Genomic DNA, 24,216 nt, shown 5'->3' on the forward strand with positions numbered 1-24,216 from the left:
CATCCACATCGCAGCCACCTTCCACCCTGATCTCAAACATACCTGGTCCATCTCTGATAACACTGTCCCTGCCTGGAACTGTCTGTCTTGGGAAATAAGCTTTCCATCGACATATACTACAAACCGTTGAACTCCCACAACTACCTGGACTACACTTCCTCACACCCTGTCCCCTGTTAGGATTCCATCCCCTTCTCTCAATTTCTCGTCTCCACCGTCTGTTCCCAAGATGAGGTCTTCCAGTCCAGATCTTTCAAAATGTCTGCCTTCTTCCACAAACATGGCTTCCCCTCCACCAATATCAACTCAGCCTTCACCTGTATCTCTTCTATTTCCTGCTCATCTGCCCTGGCTCCCTCTGCCTCCAGTTGCTGTCCATCTCACAGGACGAGGATACTCCACTCAGAAAGGAACAGCGTGTGTGTGAATGGATTTAGGTGAGTAGGGGGTTGCACAGATCCAGACCCATCCTCTCGACATCCCCTCCCAGATCCAGCAGCATGGTGAGGTCCAAGATGGCTGGGGGGAGTTCTGTAGTAATGAATGGCCAGACAAAGCTTCAAGGCAAGGGATGCCCTTTCCACGCTTCACGACACATGTTTGCTAGATGGCCGTTGACCCTACGAGGGGGTTCATCCACCCTTTGGCAGGTCTTGTTTTTTCATCCTGCAGGGTGTCTAGCCGCCCTCCGCATCATGCAAGTCTAGTGGGAGAGATGGTTTAGTCATCGACCATGCGACAGGTAGTAATGAAGTAACAGTAGCACTCAGACAAGTGACCCCAGATGCAACAAGCATAGAATCCCCCTCATCCTCGCCTACCACCCCACCAGCCTACACATCCAACACATCATCCGCCAGAATTTCCGGCACTTGCTACAGGATCCCACTGCCAGTAACATCTTTCCCACTCCTCCTCTCTCGGCCTTCCACAGGGACCTCCGTGATTCTCTCGTGCACTCATCCTTCCCCACCAATCGCACCCCTGGCACCTTCCTCTGTGCCCACTCCTCCTCCCTCACCATGGTCCGGGGCCCCAAACAGGCCTTCCATTTTAAGCAAGCAACTCTTCACCTGTACACTCAGAGGACTTATTTACTGCACCCGGTGCTCCCTCTGTGGCATTTTCTACATCGGAGAGACCGGTCGCAGACTGGGAGGTCGCTTCGCTCAGTACCCCCGCTGCGTCCGCAACCACAGTGGCCAACCACTTCAATTCTGGATCACACTCCCGCACTCACATGTCTGTCCATGGCCTTGTGTACTGTCCCACCCTGACCACCCTCAGATTGGAGGAACAACACCTTATTTTCTGTCTGGGCACCCTCCAGACGGAATTAACTTTATTGCTTTCCACTAAACCTGCTCGCCTTTTCTTTCCCCTCTCCCTTTCCAGTCTTTCCAATTTTTCCACCCACCCTGCCATCCCTCCTCCCCCTCATCGCTGCTGTCCCCTCCCTCCTTTCTCCACCTATCATCTCCTGCTGTTGCCACCCCCCTTCCCCACCCCCACTCTTTTGTTTTGACGCTTGCCGGCATTTTCTCATACTTTGATGAAGGGCTCAAGCCCGAAACATCGGTTCTGTGTCTCTGCCTTTGCTACATAAAGGACACTGTTTGGCCAGCTGAGTTTCTCCAGCAACTTGTGTTTATACTTCAACCATGGTACCGCCAGAATCTTGTGATTTACTACAGATACAAACAGGGAAACAGATTCTTTGGCCCATCAAAGCCATCAATCACTAATCCTTGTTTGGGCGGCACAGTTAATGCAACGCTATTACAGCATGAGCGACCTGGATTCAAATCCAGTGACACCTATGTGTTTATACCTTCTCCCCGTGTCTGCGTGAGTTTCCTCCTGGGGTTCCGGTTTCCTCCCACCATCCAAAAAGTACTGGGGATTGACGGTTAATTGGGTGTATTAAGGCGGCATGAGCTCGTGGGCCAGAAGGGCCTATTACCATGCTGTATGTCTAAATTAAAAAATTTACATTAATCCCATTTTTTGTTCTCTCTGCATTCTCAATCACTCCCCCACCAAGGTTCTGTCACATCACAAATAACTCATAGCTAAAAATGGATGAAAATGTTAACGTGATTAAAAGTAAAGGAAAGTCAACACCAAGCTTTGATCTTAATGTAGACCATTCTCTGAGAACAGTGTGTTCCTCCAACATTGGCCCCTGCACACCAGCAGCCCCTTCAGCTTGCTGACTAGTCATGATCAATGGGGGCCAAATGCACACTCACCCCCCCCCCCCTCCCGGGCCACAGTGCATGGTGGGGGGGGGGGGGGGGGAAACGGACTGAATTCATAAAATATTTTTATGTTTTCGGAACAAGATATTAAATTTATATTTAGACGTACAGCAAGTCCTTCCAGCCCATGAGCCGGTGCTGTCCAATGACACCCAATTAACCTACAACCCTATACATTTTTGAAGAGTGGGAGGCAACCGGAGCTCCTGGAGAGACAGCGGAAATGTACAAAGTCCTTACAGATGGTTCCACATTCGATCCCAGGTCTCTGCCACAGCATAGCGCTAACCGCCATGCTAGCTGTACCACCTGAAGTATGGAAGAAACCAACTGAACATAACTGCTTCGCAGGGAAGGGGATTCAAGTCGATGGGTAGATTTAAAGCAGAGGTTTCTTGATTAGTAAGGATGTCAAAGGTTATGGAGAGAAGGCAGGAGAATGGGGTTGAGAGGGGAAAATAAATCAATCATAATTGAATGGCGGTGCAGACTTGATGGGCTGAATGGCTTAATTCTGCTCTTCTTATTGTTTCTTAATGCGGCCTTTGCCAGCCATCCTCAACGAGGGCCCTCCATAGCACATTTAAGTAAAAAGCCTCGTTTTCTTTCCACTGCACATGACATAAATTTTTTTTAATGTAGTTGGTAGGGGAGAAGTACAGAAGAAACCATAACTTGACTGGAAGGGGGGGGGCCATTATACTGTGAGCTGAGACCCAGAGGTGGGGAGGGGTGGCTTTCATAGAGCTGAAAAAAAGATTGAGAATGGCTGCATCTAGGCATTAATCCTAATGTCTCCTGGGTCTTGCAAAGTGTCCTATAAAACATCTTGGAACTTTTGCTGCATTAAAAATGCTAAATGAATGCAAGCTCTTGCCATCATAAATAAAAACAGTTTTAATTTTTGGCACAACCTCTTGGTTTTAATTTCTTTGAGGGACAATTTACTGTTAGAAATCAGAGACGTCAAAAATAATGTGAAAATGGTTTATTTCTTTTTTCTCTCTCCTGAATTACTAGTATTTAATGTTGTGAAATAATATTATTACTGTTCCATAAAATGCTGAGTCTCTGCCCAATAATGATTCATTGCATGATCCCCCTAATGGAGGACATTTTAAATCTTTAAACTGAGTGGCAGCATCCAAGCAAAACAAATGGTGAGCTCGGATATAAATATGTGTAGTGGCAAGGGAACTTTTAAGTTTAGGTGAAGCCTTTATACTCAAGCCAACATTTTTAACCATCATTTGGGAATTTCACTGGCAAGGTGTCTGTTTTACATTTAACAAGCTTCTCCTATTCATTGTGTTCAAAACAGAAGTTCATACAATCTTTTCTGGTCTGTCATTTCTTCCCCCGTACCACCAAGCTCCTGCCGCGAGAGACTGGAGTGCGTTAAGTGACTCATTCTTCAGCCGGAAGCCCCGCTGTGCAGAGATCGAGCGCACCCAGCACTGCAGCTGTGATGCTGGCTTCCATATGAGTGGAACCAGTGAAAATAGTCTCTGCCAAGGTATGTGTGGGTGCCAAATAAACTATTAGTACGCCATCAAAGACCTGTACATGCCTTGGCACTATTGGAAGTTAATAGCTGTGATGAAACAATTTCCAAGTTCTGACGAGAGTCATTGACCTGAAACACTACCTCCATTTCTACTTTTACAGGTACTTAGACATATTTAGACATACAGCACGGTAACAGGCCATTTTGGCCCAGGAGTCCCGTGCCATCCAATTACATCGGATTAACCTACAATCCCCGGTGCACTTCAAACAGTGGGAGGAAACCAGAGTCCCTGAGGAAAACCCATACAGACGTGGGGAGACACGTACAAACTCCTTACAGACAGCATGGGATTCGAACCCCGGACCCGATCGCTGCCACTGTAGTGGTGTTACACCAACCGTGCCACCCAAAACTTTGCTATACTGGTTATTTAATTGAACTGAAAGGAACACTTGCTTCCAAGGCCTGAATTGGAAACATGCTGTAGAAACAAGGGGAAAGAAATTCAAATCATTAATTAAACTGAGAATTAAAGATTGTCTCATTTTCAGTGAAATTGTGAATTGTTGCAAAAATGCATTGGGTGTATTAACATTCTCTGGGGAAAGAAATGTCCCATCCATTCCCAGTTTGGTCTGTACACTCATTAATGTTTGACTCCTAACCCCCTCTCCAGGAGGGATAATTAAGAATGGACAATACATGTTAATGTTGCCAACCATCCCATTAACAAATTTATTTTTTTAAAAAAGCCTCTGAAATGACCAAATAACAAGTACAGTATGGAAACAGGCCACCTCGGCCCCTCTCGTCCATACCGATCTAAGTGATCTCCTCTAGTCCTACCTACCTGCACTTTGCCCATAACCCTCCAATCCCCTCTCATCCATATACCTATCCAACTTTTCCTAAATGACAAAATTGACTTTGCTGTGACCACCTCTTCCGGAAGGTCATTCCACTCAGCCACCACTCTCTGAGTGAAGAAGTTCCTTCTCATGTTACTTTTAAACTTTTGCCCCCTAACCTCTAACTCATGACCCCTCGTTCCAATCTCACCTACCCTCAAGGGAAAGAGCCTATGCACATCTATTCTATCTATTCCCCTCATAATTTTAAATACCTCTATTAAATTCCCCCTCAACCTTCTACACTCCAATGAATAAAGACCTAATCTACTCAATCTTTCTTTGTATTCTAGATTCTGAAATCCAGGCAACATTTTACTAAATCTTCTCTGCACCCTCTCTACCTTATTGATATCCTTCCTATAATTTAGTGACCAGAAATACCCATAGTACTGTAAATTTACCCTCACCAATACCTTAAACAGTCTTAATATCACTTCAGTATGAATAACTCCTGTATTCTCTGCATTGATTTATAAAGCCCAACATACTAAAAGCCTTCTTCACCACCCTATCTACATGAGATTCCACCTTCAAAAAATGATGAATCGTTATTCCTCGATCTTTCTGCTCCTCTTCATTCCTCAACGCCCTCCCCTTCACCGTGTACATCCTGTTTTGATTCTTCTTCCCAAAATGAAGCACCTCACACTTATCTACATTAAACTCCATCTACCACCTTTCAGCCCACTCTTCTAAGCTGTCCAAATCCCTCTGCACTCTCTGACAACCATCTTCACTATCCACAACTCCCCCTATTTTTGTATTATCCGCATATTTACTAACCCAGTTTACCACTCCGTCATTCAAATCATCCATGTAAATGACAAATAACAAGGGACCCAATACCGATCCCTGAGGCACACCGCTCATCACCGGCCTCCATCCTGACAGACAGTTATCCACCATGACTCTCTGGCATCTACCTTCTAGCCACTGTTGAACTATTTGACTGTCTTAAAATTAATACCCAGCACCTGAACCTTCCTTACTAACCTTCCATGTGAAATCTTATCGAAGGCCTTACTGATATCCATACAGACCACATCTACAGCCCTACCCTCATCAACATTCCTAGTCACCTCTACAAAAAATTCAACAAGATTTGTCAAACATGACCTTCCACACACAAACCCATGTTGAATGTTCCTGAAATGGTTTCTTAATCAATTTCCTAGTTCCATTGTTCAAGCGTATTCAAGAAATCTTGGCTTGCATTATCCAAGAAGACCACAGCACCAGTGGTGAAGACAGCGTAAGTATGGTCAAGGGAAGCAGTAGAGCATCTGCTGGACTGCGTTGAATCAGTGGACTGGTACATATTCAAGAGCTCATCCCTAGACTTGAATGAATATGCAAAAGGTGTCACCAATTTCATCAAGACTTGTGAGGATGAGTGTGTGCCCACATGAAAATACTGAGTGTTCCCCAACCAGAAGCCCTGGATTAAACAGAGAATTTGAAACCTGCTGAGGGCAAGAACAAGGTCGTTTAAGGCTGGGGATCGGGATCTTTACAAGAAGTCCAGGTACGACCTGAAGAAGGTTATCTCTGAAGCAAAGTGGCAATTCCAGAGGAAGCTGGAGACCGAGACAGATACATGCCAGCCATTACAGGCCATTACAGCCTTTAAAACAAGGGTGAACACGATAGATGGCTGTGATGCTTCATTACCCGATGAACTGAACACCTTCTATACCCGTTTTGAGAAGAAGCAGCAAACAGGGCCTATTAGAATCCCTGAAAAAGCAGAGGACCCTGTGAAATCTGTCTCTGAGAGTGATGTCAGAACATCATTCAAGAGGGTGAACCCTCGCAAGGAGTCAGACCCCGATGGGATACCTGGTAGGGTACTGAAAATTTGCGCCAACCAACTAGCAGGTGTGTTCACGGACATTTTCAACCTCATTGTGGCAGTCAGAGGCTCCCACCTGCCTCAAAAGGGGATCAATCATCCCAGTGCCCAATAAGATTAATGTGAACTGCCTGTGATGAATTGCTTTGAGAGACTGGTCATGGCCAGAATTAACATGTACTTAAGCAAAGATCTGGACCCACAGCAATTCGCCTAGTGTCACAATTGCTCCACAGCAAACACAATATCGCTGGCTCTCCACTCAGCTCTGGATCATCTCAAACAACAAATCATACATATGGCTGCTCTTCATCGACTACAGCTCCGCCTTCAATGCCATTATTCCCCCAGTGTTGGTCAAGAAGCTACAAACTCTGGGCCTCTGTACCCCACTATGCAACTGGATTCTTGACTTTCTCATTGGAAGTTCACCGTCAGTATGAATTGGAAACAATGTCTCCTCCTCATTGATCATCAACACAGGTGCACCCCAAGGATTGATGCTTAGCTCACTGCTCTACTCATTATACACCCACGATGGTGTAACCAGACACAATTCCAATGCCATCTACAAGTTTGCCGATGACACCACAGTTGTCGGCAGAATCACAAACAGCACTGAGGAAGTGTCCTGGAGGGAGATAGATCAGCTCGTTGAATGGTGTAATGACAACAACCCTATGCTCAACGTCAGCAAAACCAAGGAGATGATTGTGGACTTCAGGAGGAAGTCAGGGGAACACGACTCAGTCCTCATCGATGGCTCAGTAGTGGAAAGGATCAAGAAACTTCAAATTCCTGGCTGGCAATATCTCCACGTTGATGCAATCACAAAGAAGGCTCACCAGCAGCTATACTTTTGTCTGAGGCAGTTCGGTATGCCACCGGAGACTCTTTAACCTTCTCCAGGTGTACCATGGAGAGCAATCTGGCTGGTGGCATCACTGCCTGGAATGGAGGCGCCAACTCTCAGGACAAGAATAAACTCCAGAGGGTTGTTAACTTAGCCTGTGACATCACAGGCACCTTCGAGGATATCTGCAAGAGGCGGTGTCTTAAAAAAGCAGCCTAGATCCTCAAAGACCCCCCCCCCCCCCACCCAGGCCATGCCCTTTTCACTCTGCCGCCATCGGTGAAAAGGAACAGGAGCCTAAAGATGAGCACTCAACGGCACAAGGACAGCTTCTTCCCCACTGCCATCAGATTCCTGAATCATCAATGACCCGTAGACACTGCCTTGGTTTGTGTATCACTATTATTTTAACTTTTTTATAGTCATCTTGTAAGATGGTTTATAATACAAATATTTACACTGTGACGCTGCCGCAAAACACCGAAGTTCATGACTTGTTCATGACAATAGGTTCTGATTCTGAAGTTCCACATTCGATAACCTCATGACTTTGAAGCTCTACTGGTCCTTGTCCTGGTAAACTGTTAAGATTCTCACCTGGATTTTCACATCAATCTGTGATCTGCACCATATTGACAAGCCCGTGGCACTAATGGACCATCTTTATCCCATGCCATCTCCTCCAGAAGGGCTGGGAATACTGGAAGGAACTGGCATATCAGATTTCATATTTATTGTCAGAGTACATTCGTGACATCACATACAACCCTGAGATTCCTTTTTCCTGCAGGCGCGGCAGAATTGCCACTAATTGGTAGTGCAAAAAATACATATCTCACTAATGTTAATCCTGTGCCTCAATCTCACTTCCTTCCATCCTCTGAATCTCTTCAAACCCCAAACTTTGGCTCCCAGTCTGGAATATGCACCGTATCATTCCATCATTGGTACCTCACATTTAGCCTTCTGGTTCTCTCTCTGAATTCAACCTCATTACCCCCCCCCCTCCCCCACCATTGACAGATTGGACAGTAGGCTTCTGACCCGAAGCATCGAACTTTCTTGTTCTCCCATCGACGCTGCTCGAACAAATTGTATTTTATTTATTTGGGAATTGGCTGAAGCCTGGAAAATGAGGGCCCTCCTGGAATCTTTGGGTGGAATGTCAGAAGGTTAAACAGAATTTTGTTAGAATGCAACAAGGGCAGTTTTGATTATGTAGAAAGGCAGAGAGGTAGAGAGGCTGAAACTGTTCTTTTTTGAGCTGTAAAGATTATTGGTCAACTTAATGTTCAAGGTCATGATTTTTTTTGAAATAAGTAAACTGTTAATGAAGGAACGCTATTTCCAAAATTAATAGAGTTGGTAGGAACACATTTAAGATTATTGATAGAAGAACCTAAGATGAGGAGAAATTCTTAAATGCTGAAAATTATTATGACTTTATTGAGATCTTCATTGATCATACTAACAAGCAGAAGCAAGATAGAGTCAACAATGTTATGTGAAGTCTCGTACAGTCCAAAATAGGTAAAGGACACAACAAGGTCCATATGTGAAACCTGGCCTGTGAATGCTGGTCTATTCAGTGCGATGTGATACTGAGTAAAAGCTTCCTTCGTTTGCACTGATGAGGGAGTGATGCTGACTGGCTGCAGGAATATGTGTTTTGCGATGCACTGAGGCTTGGCTCTGCCAGCGCGAGGGCACTGAGGCTTGGCTCTGCCAGTGCGAGGGTGCGAGGAGAAGGATCACAGTCTAGGTTCCCTCTGCTGCCAGAGGTTGTGGGGCTGAGATTGGTGGTGAAGCCCCTCAAACAACAAAAGGAGGAACCCAGACGTGGGGGGGGAGAGGGGTGGTGTGGAGGAGCCCATTAGCAGAAATGATGCTATAAATGGTTAACGGTACAAGGTACAATAACAGAATACGACACTACAAATGTTAAAAGTCTTGAATGTGACACTGAATGTGGAAAGACCTTTGCACAGTATCTATTTTTTTAATTGTGAATATAGTTTATTTTGAATTTTAAAAAAGAAGTTTATTCTTTGGCACAGATGTGGACGAGTGTGAGGTTTTCCAGTTGGAGGGACTTGCCAGACTCTGCATGCATAGCTGCATCAACATCCCTGGGTCCTACCGCTGTAGCTGCCCAGAGGCATACAAGCTTCTCGATGACGGCAGGAGCTGTGATGGTGAGTCCCTCGCTGTTGGGAACAAGGGAGCTGCTGTGCTGCTTTCCCCTCATAGGAAACGTGGACTACGGGCAAGCCAGATTATTGACTGTTCATCCCTAATTGTTTGCTTCGCAAACTGTCTTCTCAAACTGCTCCTGTGGTGAAGGGTTGCTCTCACCTGTTCAGAGTTATAGAGTGTACAGTACAGAAGCAGGCCATTAGGCTGAGCTTTTTTGTTTGTCCATCTACATGAGTCCCATTGTGGTGCAGCAAGCAGACACAAAACGCAGGAAAGACTGTACTACAGGCTTTAATCCGCTTAAACTCTGTACACCAGTTGTAGTATCTCGACGACTCCACGTACGTGACTGGCCCGGGAGGGGCCAGCTCAAATCTATATACAGGTTGGTGATTGACAGCTGGTCAGATGCAGTCGGCCTCCCAGGTTGTCTACCTGCAGGTACAGAGGTCGCCCCTGCAGTAGGCTGGTGGATATGTGGCCCAGTGCTGTGGTTGAATCACCACACCCAGGTACCCTCCTTAGAACTTCTATGCCTTGCCAATTATACTCTGTCTAAATGCCTTTTACAGACAGTAATTCCACCTCCTACACTACCAGTGAGTTCCACACATGAATAATAGAGCATAGAACGTTACAGCTCAGAACAGACCCTTTGGCCCACGATGTTGGGCCAATCAGTGTAAACCAACTCCATAACCATCTAACCCTACGTTTAGCATAGTGATTAGTGCAACGCCGTTACAGCAGCAGTGACCAGGATTTGAATCTCACGCTGCCTCTAAGGAATGGGTGGGGTTCCTCCAAGTGCTCCGGTTTCTTCCCATTGTTCAGAAACAGTGGGGTTGTGGGCAAATTGAGCTATGCGGGCTAGTGGGTTGAAAGGGCAGCATGTCTAAATTTAAAAATGTTAATTTCACGCACCCATAACTTTCTTACTTTCCTTGCCTGTCTAAGAGTCTTTTAGATGTCCCTGTTGTACCTGCCTCCACCACGACTCCCAGCAATACATTCCAGGCACCCAGCACCCTCTGTCTAAGTAAAAACAAAATTAGCTCTGATATTGCCCCTAAACTTTTCACCACTTACCTTAAACCGATATCTTCTTGTATTTGCTATTGTCAGCCTGGAGGAAAGGTTCTGGCTGTCCACCCTATCTATGATCCTCATAATCTTGTACACCTCCATTGAGTCACCTCTCATCTTTTACTGTTTCAAAGAGAAAACCCCTAGCTCGGTCAATCTGGCTTCATTAGATGTGTTCTCCAGTCCGGGCAACATCCTGGTAAATTTCCTCTGCATCCACTGCACATTTTTCCTGTAATGAGGTGGTCAGGACTATCATTCTCTGTGGTTTTAAAAAAAACTTGCTCCTCCAATCCCCTTTAAACCTCCTTCCTCTCACATTAAAAATATGATTCCTCGACCATGGGAAGAAATATTTTGACTCTCTCCCCTGTCTCTGCTTCTCATAATGCTATACACAGTAATCCCCATTGACCAGAGTTCAAGCAACCGGCAGCCTCAAGCAACGGGCAAAGTAAATTGTGGAATAAATGTGAAAGTTTAAAATCGGCACATTCTGGCAGTGAGTTCCCCAATCACACATCACACAATCTCAAGCAACCAGAAATTTCACTTATCCAGCATCCACCAATCCCACAGGTGCCGGATACCAGGGGCTTTTACTGTACTTCTATCGGGTCACCCTTCAGCTTACTTTGCTCTAGAGAAAACAAGTCCAGCTGACCTAGTCTCTCCCCATAACTAGTTCTTTAATCCAAGCTTTCAATTCAATCCACTTTATGAGGAGAGAAACCTAATCCAACAATGAGGAAGGAATGATTATCCCTGAAATCAACCGGTTTAAAAAAAACTGTCAGCCAGATTAAGGCATGTCAGTGGTCACAGACTCCGAAAGAAGGATGTCACATTTTGAACTGAGATGGAAAGAATTGTTTTTAGTGAACCTTTTGGTATTCACTACCATGGTGGCTAAGTCAGTGTGTTCATTCAGAATCGAAACTGGTCGATTTCTGAATATTACGGGAATCAAGTGATGTGGAGATGGTGCAGGAAAATGGTACGGAGCTCAAAGAGCAGTCATGATCGAACGGCTCCCCCACCTCATTGGGAAGGACATGTCTGGTGACCATGGCAGTGGACCAGCGAGCGGCTCATGGGCTGCAGGACTCGCGCCAGGCTGCGGACTGCTAGAGACCGGCTCATGGGAACCGGGTATCAGGACCGGGACCCATGAGGGTGCCGATGGTGAGCAGAATTCCTGAGGTGCATCGGGTGCCGGCCGGCAGCTTCCTCATCATATCGGAAGTTTGGGTTCACCGCTGGAAGGAACGTGTGGCTGCATAGGTTACAGGAGTGCGGGAGGCAAATTCACAGACACTCGATGTCTCCGAAGGAACTCTCTCTTGCTTCTCTTTCTCTTATTGGTGGGGGCGCCAGGCTAATGGTACCTCTTGGTGTTTTTTACGGGAAGCAAAAGTGAGCAAATTTTGCACACTGTGCAGATGATAATAGTGGGACCTTGAATCGAAGAATAGTGCAACAGACGAGATGGGTCAAATGCCCTACTCCTAATCCATGTCCTAAGGGTCTTCAAACTTAATTTTTTTAAGAATATTTTTAAAATTTAGACGTACAGCACAGTAACAGGCCATTTCAGCCCACGAGTCCGTGCCGCCAAATTTACACCCAATTAACCTATACCCTTGGTGCGTTTTGAATGGAGGGAGGAAACCGGAACCCCCGGGGAAAACCCATGCAGACACAGGAAGAAAGTGCAAACTCCTTACAAACAGCGCGGGATTCAAACCCAGATCCCGAATGCTGACGCTGTAAAGGCATTTTGCCAACCGTGCCGCCCTTCAATCTGCACAAGATTTATATTTTCATTGAAGCTCGATTCAGTGACCCTTCTTGTTTAAAAAATTGCTTTGATTTCCCTCTGGTTGTTGTTTCCGGAATCTAACTCAGGCCCACAGATGTATGTGTCAAAACAGCATTTTTTTTAAAATAAACAGTCACGGAATCAAAGAATTTCCTTGGAAAGATAAAGTTCAAGTTCATTATCATCTGACTGTGCTTATACAAAGAGATGAAATAGTGTTTCTCTGAACATACACCCACACACACAACACACAGCACATAATATTCACAGTTATACATGCAGATATAATTTTAAATAAATATTTTGGAATGATTTCCTCGGCTACTGTTCATTAATCTCACACTCGGTGGAAAAAAGCTATTTCCCAGCCTGACAGTCCTGATTTTGATGGTCCTGTACCTGCTACTTGATTGCAGTGAACTATGTGCTGGATGGAAAAGATCTTCTATAATTCTTTGAACCCCATTTAAGCAACTCTCCCAGTAAATGTAATAGAGGAAAGGGGGACGCCAGTGATTTTCTCGACTGTTTTGATGATTGTCTGTGTGGTCTTCCGGTCCGATGTTTTACAACTACCATACAATTCAGAGGATCGTTGATAAATACCCAGAGATTGGTTCACAGCCAAGAAGGGCCCAGTGCCACAGTTAGTATACCACTGCCTCATCACTCTGGTGACCTGGGTTCACTGCTGACAGCGGGTGCCATATATGTGGAGTTCACCCTGCGATCATGGGAATCTCTTCCAGGTGCTCCATTTACTTCCCATGTTCCAAACATGTTGATGGTTTAACAGACCACCACAAATTGCCCCTAGTGTAGGAGAATGGTTGAATCTGGGGGGGGAATTGATGGGAATGTGGGGAGAATAAAATGATTTCATGACATAAGTGGGTGTTTGATGTTCGCCGTGGACCTGACGGGCAAAGGACCAACATCCATGCTGTATACTTTGTGGCGTACAAAATGGAGAAATAGTGCACATCCCGTGAAGGATAAAAATCTCCAAGGAGTAAAATGTTAATAATTGTGTCAGTTTGATCCAATAGGTTAAACCAGCCATTTTCAACCTTTTTTTTGGCTCTGCTCAAAGTTTATGAGCCCCCTTCCCTGTGAAGCAGTCACATTTTGGTTTTTTCCATACTTTTCTGCTACCGACTATATTAAAAAAATACTAATCTTACAAGAGGTGAAAAGAAAACAAGGCTTTTACTTCAATGTGCTGTGTCTCCCAGGCAGGCTGTCAAGCCCCCTTTGAGAATGACTGGGTTAAACAGTGTTATCACTATTGAATGGAATTCTTTTATTGTCATGTATACCAAGAAGCAGTGTAAAGCTTTGTTTTGCATCCTTTCCAGACAAGTAAACTCGTATTTAACAACAGCAGGTAGTGTAATAATAAAACAAAAGTTTAGTGTTACAGTAAGTCAATTAATTCAGGGTATAGAGAAAAGTACTGTTAAAACAGTGCAAGTGTGTCATCTTTTACCAATTAGAGGACCATGTAAGAGTCTGATGACAGCAGAAAAGAACAATATTTTACAGGGTGGCACAGTTAACATAGCAGTTAGTGCAACGCTGCTATGGGATTCGAATCGGGCGCTGTCCATAAGGATTTTGCACGTTCTCCCCGGGTCTGTGTGGGTTTCCTCTGGGTGCTCCGGTTTCATCCCTCTTTTCAAAACGTATAGAGTGTGTAGGTTAATTAGGGTATTTGTGTGGCAAGAACCCGTGGGCTGGAAGGCCCCGTCCAAAGGAAAAAAATGAATGTTATGAATGGACTTACTTCCACCACACCTTGAAGCAGGATGATCCAGATTTCAATGAGGCTCGAGGGGAAAAATAATCTTCCTCAAGTTCCCGTCCCAGGGTCAGTTGGATGTATTTGGGCGGCACAAGCTCGAGGTCCAAAAGAGCCTGTTACCACATTGTATGTCTAAATTTAAAGTATAAATGTAAATTTGGGTCCTAAACCTACACTGATGTGAATCTCTTGCTTTTGTTCTTCCAGATTTGGATGAGTGCACAACGTTGCAGCACAACTGCACAAGAGAAGCGACTTGTATCAATACAGGTGGAGGATATCAGTGTGTTACTCCGCAGTGTCCACAGCCTCAAGGGAATGTCAGCTACGTTAAAACATCACCATTGTGAGTTAGCCTGTCATTGAAATTGTTCACATCAGCCTGCCCTGAAGGTTGCCTGTCTGAGGCCCTCTCCAACAGCTGAAGCACATAATCTGCGCTGATCTTTTAGTCGCAAGAGTTTTACAGAACGCAAACAGGCCCTTGGGCCCAGCATCACCTGTCTATGCAAACTAGTTCCACGTATCTGCGCTCGGCCTGTAACCCTCTAAACCTTTCCTAACCACGTACCTGTCTTTTTGACAATTATTCCGCTGCCTCCGGCAGCTAGTTCCATAACCCACCACCTTCTGTGTGAAAAGTTCCCCCTCATATTTCTTTTAAATCTTTCTCCTTTCACCTTAAGCATATGCCCTGTAGTTTTTGATTCTCCTCACCTGGGATAATATTGACCTTCTCCATGCCCTTCACAATTTAATAAACTGTTATGTCCTCATTCAGAGAGTAAAGTCCCAGCCTCTCCCTTATAATTCAAACTCACCAGTCCCATTAGCATTCCCATGAGTCTTTTCTGCACCCTTTCCAGCTCAAGGATATCTTTCTTATAGTTGGGTAACCGGAAATGCACACAATACATCAAGTATACTCTATCCGACATCTTGTGCAGGTGTAATATGAAGTCCCAGCTCCTGTACTTAATGCTCTGACTGATGAAGGCAAGAGTGCCAAATGACCTTTTCAACACCCTGTCTACCTGGGTCAACACTTTCATGGAACTATGTACCTGTACCCATAAACAATATTCATTCACTGGGCAGGTCCTGCTCTCGTTTAACCTATCATCTGCCTTACCTGGGCCACTTTCCCAGTTTATTTGGAGCCATTTGTGGTGTTTTATGGCCCTTCAGCCCAGCATGTTTGTCCCAGCCTTCGAGTGTCTGTCCACACTCATCCTATTTTCCGGCATTTTTCCTGGACTCTCCTCTATCATGGAGTTATCCAGATACCAACACTCATCCGAACCCGTGCCAAGGATGGCACAGTCAGCGCTGTGGTTCGAGCAATGATATTACAGTGTCAGCGGCCCGGGTTTGAATCCGACATTGTCTGCAAGGAGTTTGTACGTTCTCCCCATGCCTGCGTGAGCTTCCACTGGGTGCTCTGGTTTACTCCCACTTTCCAAAACGTATAGAGTGTGTAGGTTAATTAGGGTATTTGTGTGGCAAGAGTTCGTGGGCTGGAAGGCCCTGTTGAAAGAAAAATTAAATGTTATGAGTGGACCTACTTCCACCACACCTTGAAGCAGGAGGTTCCAGATTTCAATGAGGCTCGAGGGGAAAAATAATCTTCCTCGAGTTCCTTCCCAGGGGAGAGTACCTCATGACCGATGTCTTCAAAATTGTGCATACCTCTATTAGATCTCCCCTTCCTCAAAAAACAAACTTATCACATCACTGAAATCTTCCACCTCAGCCTACATCCTAATGAATAATTTCTTTACCTTCTTCGTCCTTGCTGTTGATGAAGTGTCTGGAACTCCATGGCTACGTTAGTAACACTACCTGCTGCATCAATGTATCGCCTCAAATCCAAACAAAATCAAGGGATGGGATACAGTATTCCACAGAAGAGTGGACAATGTAGAGGATTAGCCATGGTGATGGACCAAGCCTGAGAGACCTTGCATCCTATTCCGGCCTGCATTTATTATGTTCAACTACACAGCTCCAGGGACCCAGGTTCAATCCTGTTCTTGGGTGCTCTCTGTAAGGAGTTTGCATGCTTCCCTATGCCCGTGTGGGGTTTCCTCCAGGTTTAACCGCCAGCCCCTGTAAATGGCCCCTGACAGAATCTGGTGGGAGTCGGCACAGTAAAATGGGATTAATGTAAAGTTAGTGCAAGCAAGTACTTCATGTCAGAGTAGATTCAATGGGTCTTGGGCTCTTCCTGTCCAGGAAGTGTAGACAGCTACTTCCCATCCGCCTCTACTTCCCATCCATACCCATTTCCCATCTATCTATGCTCTATGATTCTCTCCATAGAACAGTTGAATGAATTTTTAAGTTCAAGTTTACAGTCACGTGGTACAGAGAGAAAGTTAATTCTGCATGAAATCCATCGAAAAACCTATGCATTTGTGTAAAGAAGCAAGGTTGACTGAGCAAGAGCTTTTCCCATTGGAGCAACAAAGGTTGAGAGGTGATTTAATGGAGGTATATAAGATTATGAAGGGTTTAGATAAAGTGGACAGCCAACATCTTTTTTTCCAGGGCAGGGGTAGCAAACACCTGTAAAAAGTGAAGGGAGGAAAATTTAGAGGAGTCATTAGGCTTAAGTTTTCTACATATAGAGTTGTGGGTGCCTAGAATGCAGTGCCAGGGGTGATAGTAGAGGCTGGTACAAATAGGGACATTTAAAGGCTCTTAAACGGGCACATGGAAGAAAGAAAAATAGAGGGCTATGAGGTAAAGAGGCTTTAGTTTCTTCTTGGTAGGTATATATAAGTTGGCACAAAATTGTGGGTCGAAGGGCCTGTACTGTGCTGTGATATTCTGTGTTCTGTAGTCATGGATATCTGTTTAAGGTAAGTGGAGGAAAGTTTAGGGATGATGTCAGGGCAGTTTTTTTTACACAGAGTGGTGGGTTCCTGGAATGCATTGGTGGTGGAGGCTGATATAATAAGGGCATTTAAAATGTAAGAAAAATAAAGGGTTATGGGTGTGAGGTGGGGAAGGATTAGATTGTCGTGGAGTTTGTTTACATAGGTTGGCACAACAATGTGGGCTGATGGGCTTATACTGTGCTAGGATGGTGAATGTTCCATAGTCCAGACATATAATAAACAGTGGAAATTTACAGAGATCAGTTAGAACAGAGCAAATTACTCATGTGAGGTTCATTCAGGAGTCTGATAACAGCAAATGAATTGTTGCTATATATTTTTAAAACATCACTGGGACACACGCACTGTTCTTGTTTGCAGCCACTGTGAGCGCTACCCTTGCCCTATGAACAGCAAGTCCTGCCACCATGCTGCAAAAACCATCTCCTTCCACTACCTCTCGATGCCCTCCAAACTGAAGACTCCAGTCACCTTGTTCCGCATTGCTACTGCTGCTGCCCCGGGCATGCATGGAGTGGACAGCCTGCGTTTCGGCATCATAGCAGGGAGCAACAGAGGGCAATTTGTGGTCCAGCGGTCTGACCGGCGGACGGGAGAGCTGGTCCTTGTTCAACCTTTGATAGGACCCTGCACCATCGAGGTGGATGTGGACATGTCTGAGTATCACAATCGCACTTTTCAAGCCAAGCATTTGTCCAAGGTTACTCTTTTTATCTCAGCCAATGAATTTTAAGATGTGGAGTCTGGATTAGAGAGAATTGTGGAAATTATTGTGAGATGACTATTAGTCACCCACAATGCCACAACACAAGGTTCAAGACTTGCCACTATGTTCTATGCAGACTGGGTGCTGTTGATAGCGTGTAACACTTTGAGCTGTTTGTGATGACATAGAGAGCTCTGGGCTTGGAACAATGGCTGAATTCAGGCACCATGGCTTAAACAAAATCTTAGAATTTCTGTAAGTTTATAGCACACCTTTATATTCCAAAATTCCCAGAGGATGCCTGCTAACCTGTTCACACCACATTGATTATCAGCCTCCAATTTCCCATCCATCCTGTTTCCCATCCATCTCTTATTCATCACTCACCTCCTATTTATTATCCTGCCACTGATTCCTTCATCTCCAGCCATCTCCAGATGTTCGCCATCTCTCCAATGTTAACCACCCACCCTATCCACCACCTGTTAACCACCCATCCCATGTTGACCACCCACCCCATGGTGACCATCCATCCCATGAATCATACACCACCATTTCACCATACTTGCTTTTATCATCAATTTTGTTTACCTTCCATCTTCTGTTAAACATTCCACTTCCCACCTGTTTCCACTTATTATATCTCCATTTTCCACCTCTTTCCACTTCCCATCCATCTCCCCATCTGTTTGCACTTCTGTCTCCACTTCCCGCCCATCTCCACTTCCAGTCATCTCCTCATCCGCCTCTACTTCCCGTCCGTACCCATTTCCCATCTATCTCCCACTTCTCATCTGTCTCCACTTCCTGTCTCTCTCCCCAGCTGTCTACATTTCCTGACTATCTCTCCATCTATATCCACCCTCTCCATATCCACAACCCATCCATCCCCACCTTCTATCCATCTCAACCCCATCTGTTTTCACTTCCCATCCATCTCCGCTTCCTGTCCATCTCCATTTCCCATCCATCTCCACTTCCCATCTGTCCTTACTTCCTATCCATCTCCTACTTCCTGTCCATCTCCACTTCCCATCTGTCCTTACTTCCTATCCATCTCCATTCCCGACTGTCCCCACTTCCTACCCATCTCTACTTCCTATCCATTTCCCATCTGTCTCCACTTCCCATCCAGCTCCATTTCTCATCTGTCCCCACCTCCCATCCATCTCCACTCCATCTCTCATCTCCATTCCCATTTGTCTCCACTTTCCGACTGTCCCCACTTCCTGTCCATCTCCACTTCCCATCCATCTCCATTTTCCATCTGTCTCCACTTCCCATCCATCTCCTGACTTGCCACAGATGCAGACATACACCAATGTCCTTCAGGACTTGCCTATGTGAGTCAGTGATCCCACCCAGCTATTGTTGTGGATGTCCTTCCGAGGGGATGCCCAGTGCATCTTTCAAATAATAGAGTGATATTGCAGAGAAACAGACCTCTCAGCCCTTTGAGTCCACACTATCTGTCATCCATTTCCATTAATCCCACTGCTTTTAAGTCTCTCTATTCCCATCAACTCCCCCATTCATGTACAGTATGTACCAGGGTCTACTGACAGTGGTCAAATAACCTACCAGCCAACACACCTCTGGGGCATTGAAGGAAACCAGATCTCTGGGAGGAAACCCATGGAGTTGCAGGGAGATTGTGCAAACTCCACACAGACAGCTCCTGAGGTCAGACACCATGGGTGCTACCAGATAGCTGCTCTACTTGCTGTGCCACCCTCATGGCCTATGAGGAGGAGCAGAAATTCGTCAGCCAAGAGAGGGTTTCAAGTGGAGATGGTTTCCTTAACAACAATAGCCACAATAGCTCATGAAGCTCCTAGGGATGCTTCCTCCAGCCTACTATACTACCATTGTGTCCCCACTGGTGTATCAGGCCTGCCAGTGGGGCAGGATGAGGCTTGGGCTATGATACAGAGCTTGTCAGTAAGACCTGGATCAATGAAGGTGATTACATCTGGCTGCTGCTTGATCTGTCTGTGGTACCGTTCTCCCATCTTACCACCTCTGTGCTGTTTACCAATATCCTATTAATCATCTTTCTATGGCCTTCTATCCGCATCTTAAATTCTCTTTCCAGTTTATCACCTGCTTTACTGGCCATTCTTGTTTATCCTTATTTGCTTTGAACCAGTGACCATCCATCCCTTTTACCAGCCATCCACTGTTTGCCATTCATCTACCATTTAACTTTCCTCCCGCGTTTACTATGCACACATCATCCATCTGTAACTTACCCGTCCCTATTCCACCATTCATCACCATTGCCAGGTAGTCTTCTTTTTCCCCGTCCGCCTGCTCTTCCTGAGCTTATCGGCCATCTCATTTGCCATCCACCTGGAGTATGCCCAACTACCTCCAGCCTATGATTCGTGTTCCGATGATCACCCTTCCTTTGTTCACCATCCATCGACCGTTGACCTTCTTCCCGCCCTTCTCCAGCTTTCTGTCCTTTTCCTGCCTACAATCCACAGCTGGCATACCATCCAACCCCATCCATTGTTTCTCATCATCCATTTCCAGTTTACCATCATTCCCATTTATCCTTCTGTCCTGTTTTCCATACCACTCTTAACTTCCATCAATTTCTAGTTTGTCATCCATCTGAAAAAGTATCACCAGCTTATAATCCAAGTGCAATTTACCATTTATCTTCATTTTATCACCCCTACCCAGCTAAAACACATCTCCATTTTATTATCCGATGCTTGTCATCTAACCCTAGCACCATCAACTATTTACCAGAAGTTCTGTTTTTTGTCCATTTTGTTTACCATCTATCCACCATTTGTCATTCAACCCCCCGTTAAGCTTTGACTTCTCCGATTTCTGTTAACCCCTTCCCCAGTCTCTCTCTTTCCCTCATCCCTTCGTCTCCCTCCAGCTCTTCACCTTTCCTTCTCCTCTCAGGGGTCTTAACCCTCTCCCTGAACGCTTCTCGGCTTTATTCTCTTTTAGTCTCCCACCTGTGTCCACCTTTTACCTCTTTCCTTTTAGCCTGCGCTCCTCCCCCTTCCCTCACCCCCAGCCCCCAAACACCCTTTTATTTAATTTTTTAAAATCCTTGTAAAAGGGCTCAGGCCTGACACATTGACTTTCTATGAATGCTGTGTGAACTGCTGGGTTTCTCCAGTACTTTAGTTCAGCCATCCTCAACAGGGACCATATGCCTCCCCTGGGGGGCACGGCACATTTAAGGGGGAAGCACAGACTGAAATTATAACTTTTTTATGTAGTCAATGGGAAAGAAGTATGGAAGAAACCAACTGCTTCACAGGAAAGAGGGTCCATAAACATTGAGCAGAAACCTAAGGGGGGCATAGCTATAAAAAGGTTGAGAATGGCATCTTAGCGAGCTGTAGGTCTCCATGCTCTGTTTACTATCCCACCCTATTTATAGTTAATCTTCCTTCACCTATTTACCATCCTAGTTTACCATCCTGTTCCTCTTTACCCTTTTTCCTTCATGAATCATCTCCTTAGCATTCGCCTCATTATCCATCCTCTCTCCGCCATCCATCAACGTTTTTCTGTTCAATTTATCATCAAGATCTGGTTTATCATTGCTTCTCCATTCACCAACCATCTCCAGTTAACCATGGATTTCATAATTAGCTCCCATCCTCTTTCATTCAGGTGCCTTGCCGTTCGGGACAGGTGACCCTCCAAATCATAGTTGTTGCCTCCCCTGTTCTCCTTCGGTGAAGGTTTCATTTTTGAGCTGAGACTGTAGTCGATTATACAAGGGAAAAATACCAAAGTGGTTTCCCGTCGCCTTCTTCAGTGGCAGTGTCCATATTGGATGGGTAACCCTGGCCATTGATCAGCAGATTCATCTGCCCAGCATTTTTTTAGTTTTACCACCATAAATTCCAATTTGTAAAAGCCACCCACCATCTGCAATCCATGGCTTCGTGTGACCCTGACTGGGAGGCTAAACAGGTACGATCTTTTCCCAAGTGTGCCCTGTAGGCTATCGGAGGGAAGGAGCGCCTTACACCACCTTTTGCTGAGCAATTGCGCAGCACCGACACCAACATAGGTTAATTTGGCGGCATGGACTCATGTGCCAAAACGGCCTTTTACCATGCTGTATGTATGTCTAAATTTACCATCCAGTTTCTCTTTACCCTTTTTCCTTTATTTCTGATTCATCTCCTTAGTATTTGCCTCATTAACCATCCTCTTTCCACCATCCAATGGCGTTTTGCTGTTCAATCAAAATCTGGTTTATCAATGCTCCTCTGTTTACTAATTCGCTGCCATCCTCTCTACAACCTTCACTTGGCATCCCATTCCCCTTTTCCATCTTCTAGCTGCTGTTAATCGCTGGTTTGCCTTTTATTTTCCTGGATGCCACTGATGTTTTCACCGTGGTGCTGACCTTCCCTCTTGAATGGCTGTCTTTTTGCTGCAGGTACTTCCACGGTGCCATTGGATGGGAATTGTAGGACTGAGACGTAATAGAAATGTAGGCAAGGTAATAGCACAATGGTTAAATTACCAGAGCAGTCATCCCATAATCTGAGTTAATGATCCAGAGAGTGAAACAAGAAAGTCTTCCCATGCTATGATTATACAAAAGTGCTGGAGAAACTCAGCAGGTCCTGTAGCATGCGTAGGGGGCAAAGATGTGTAACCGGATGGTCAGCCAAAGATGCATGGAAATTAAGAGTGGTATGGAAAATAGGGTGAATTGGAAATGGATGATGTAACCGAAGAGCTCGTGCCCAAAATGTTGATTATATAATCTTTGCCTCCTATGGGCGCTGCAGGACCTGTTGAGTTTCTCTCGCACTTTAGTATATGATCCAGATCCCACCATGGCAACTGTCAAATGTAAATTCAATTGAAATGTTGTAGTAACAATAATAATTTATCTCAGTTCTCTGCTACTAGACTGTATGTGGTTTAATCCAGCAGGGAGAATGTTTACTTTCCTTATCTGATCTTCTTTATCCACCGAGTCATGTTACCACCCTACCATTGATCATCCAATTATGGCCATCCATTCCTTGGTTAACATCATCTACAAATGATGCTGCATCTTGGGTTGATCATCCATCCAATGTTTCCAAACCATTCCCTGTTTAAACCATCCATCCCCAGCTTATCATCCAATGGGAATTGACCATCTGTGTCCATACACTAACCCTACCCTATCTTCCCATCCATCTCCAGTTCGCCAACTGATTGTCATATAATCCAAATATCATCCACCATCTGTGTTAGAACCCGGACCCAACTTTCTATCCATTTTGTTTACTAGGATCTGTTTATCATTCCTCTCCATTTTACCATCTACCCTGTTCGTCATCCATCCCATCATTCCCTGTTTACCACAAGATGTGTGTTTTCCATCTGATTTACCAGCCATTTCCTATTTACCTTCACTTCCCCCTTTTTGTCCTTACCATTTATTCCTCCTCACTCAGCATCATATATCCTCATTATCCATTGGAAAATATCCCCGCATTATCTGACGATGCGAATTACTCGCAGCCATTAATAAAACCAAACGTAGGCTTGATATTGTCCCTGGTCTTTGCAGTTGACTTCTTTTCTCCACCTATCGACTACAATTGTTAATTCATCGCTAGATCTGGAATGTTGCCACATCTTGCTTACTCTCTAATAGGTAATTAGTAAATATTGTGAGATATCATAAGATGGTAATAATCCTGCACCTTAATCACAAATTCTGAGTCTCCACGCAAAATCAAAGTTGAGCTATTAATCATTAAGGAATGGACTTGCTTTTTTAAGAACTGCATAACAATATCTACTTCATTTTCATTTTGAAGAGTTAATAGCCTAAAAGTTATTCATGGAAACACGCTGTAATCTCTAGAACTGTTTCTTAAAACAGGTTGTTTCTTCTGCCTCGGCCATTATTTTTAATTAAAGTATTTTGTTCTATTCCTGGTATTGTGTCACACTGTGTCTGTTTTTTTTTTAGACATACAGGACAGTCACAGGCCATTTCGGCCCACAAGCCTCTGCCGCCCAATTTACACCCCATTAACCTCCACCTCCCGGTACTTTTTGAATGGTGGGAGGAAACCGGAGCCCCCTGGGAAAACCCACAGACATATGGGAACAATGTGCAAACTCTTTACAGACAGTGAGAGTTTTGAACCCTGGCCTGGACCCGATCACTGGCGCTGTAAAGGCGTTGTGCTAACCGCTACACCAACTGTCCCGTCCTCTTGGTGAATTTCTTCAGTCACAGCAGAACTTACCGAGAATGTAGAAATTTAAAGCAGTAAAAGGGAACCATGAAGCTCACTGTGGGCA

At 45.0% G+C, this 24,216-nt stretch overlaps 1 protein-coding gene across 1 annotated transcript in view; it reads left to right on the forward strand.

The window, feature by feature from the left end:
* The window catches only part of LOC138737376 (fibulin-7), a 39,117-nt gene extending 15,273 nt beyond the window's left edge, over positions 1-23,844 (forward strand). The window contains exons 5-8 of the mRNA XM_069888122.1: positions 3,634-3,777; positions 9,445-9,582; positions 14,503-14,641; positions 17,559-23,844. Of these exons, the coding sequence (XP_069744223.1) occupies positions 3,634-3,777; positions 9,445-9,582; positions 14,503-14,641; positions 17,559-17,931 (794 nt within the window). The 3' untranslated portion in view covers positions 17,932-23,844. The remainder of the gene's footprint in view (positions 1-3,633; positions 3,778-9,444; positions 9,583-14,502; positions 14,642-17,558) is intronic.
* The last annotated feature ends 372 nt before the right edge of the window (positions 23,845-24,216 follow it).

This window comes from Narcine bancroftii, chromosome 6 (assembly GCF_036971445.1).
Source record: "Narcine bancroftii isolate sNarBan1 chromosome 6, sNarBan1.hap1, whole genome shotgun sequence".
NCBI classification, from domain to species: domain Eukaryota; kingdom Metazoa; phylum Chordata; class Chondrichthyes; order Torpediniformes; family Narcinidae; genus Narcine; species Narcine bancroftii.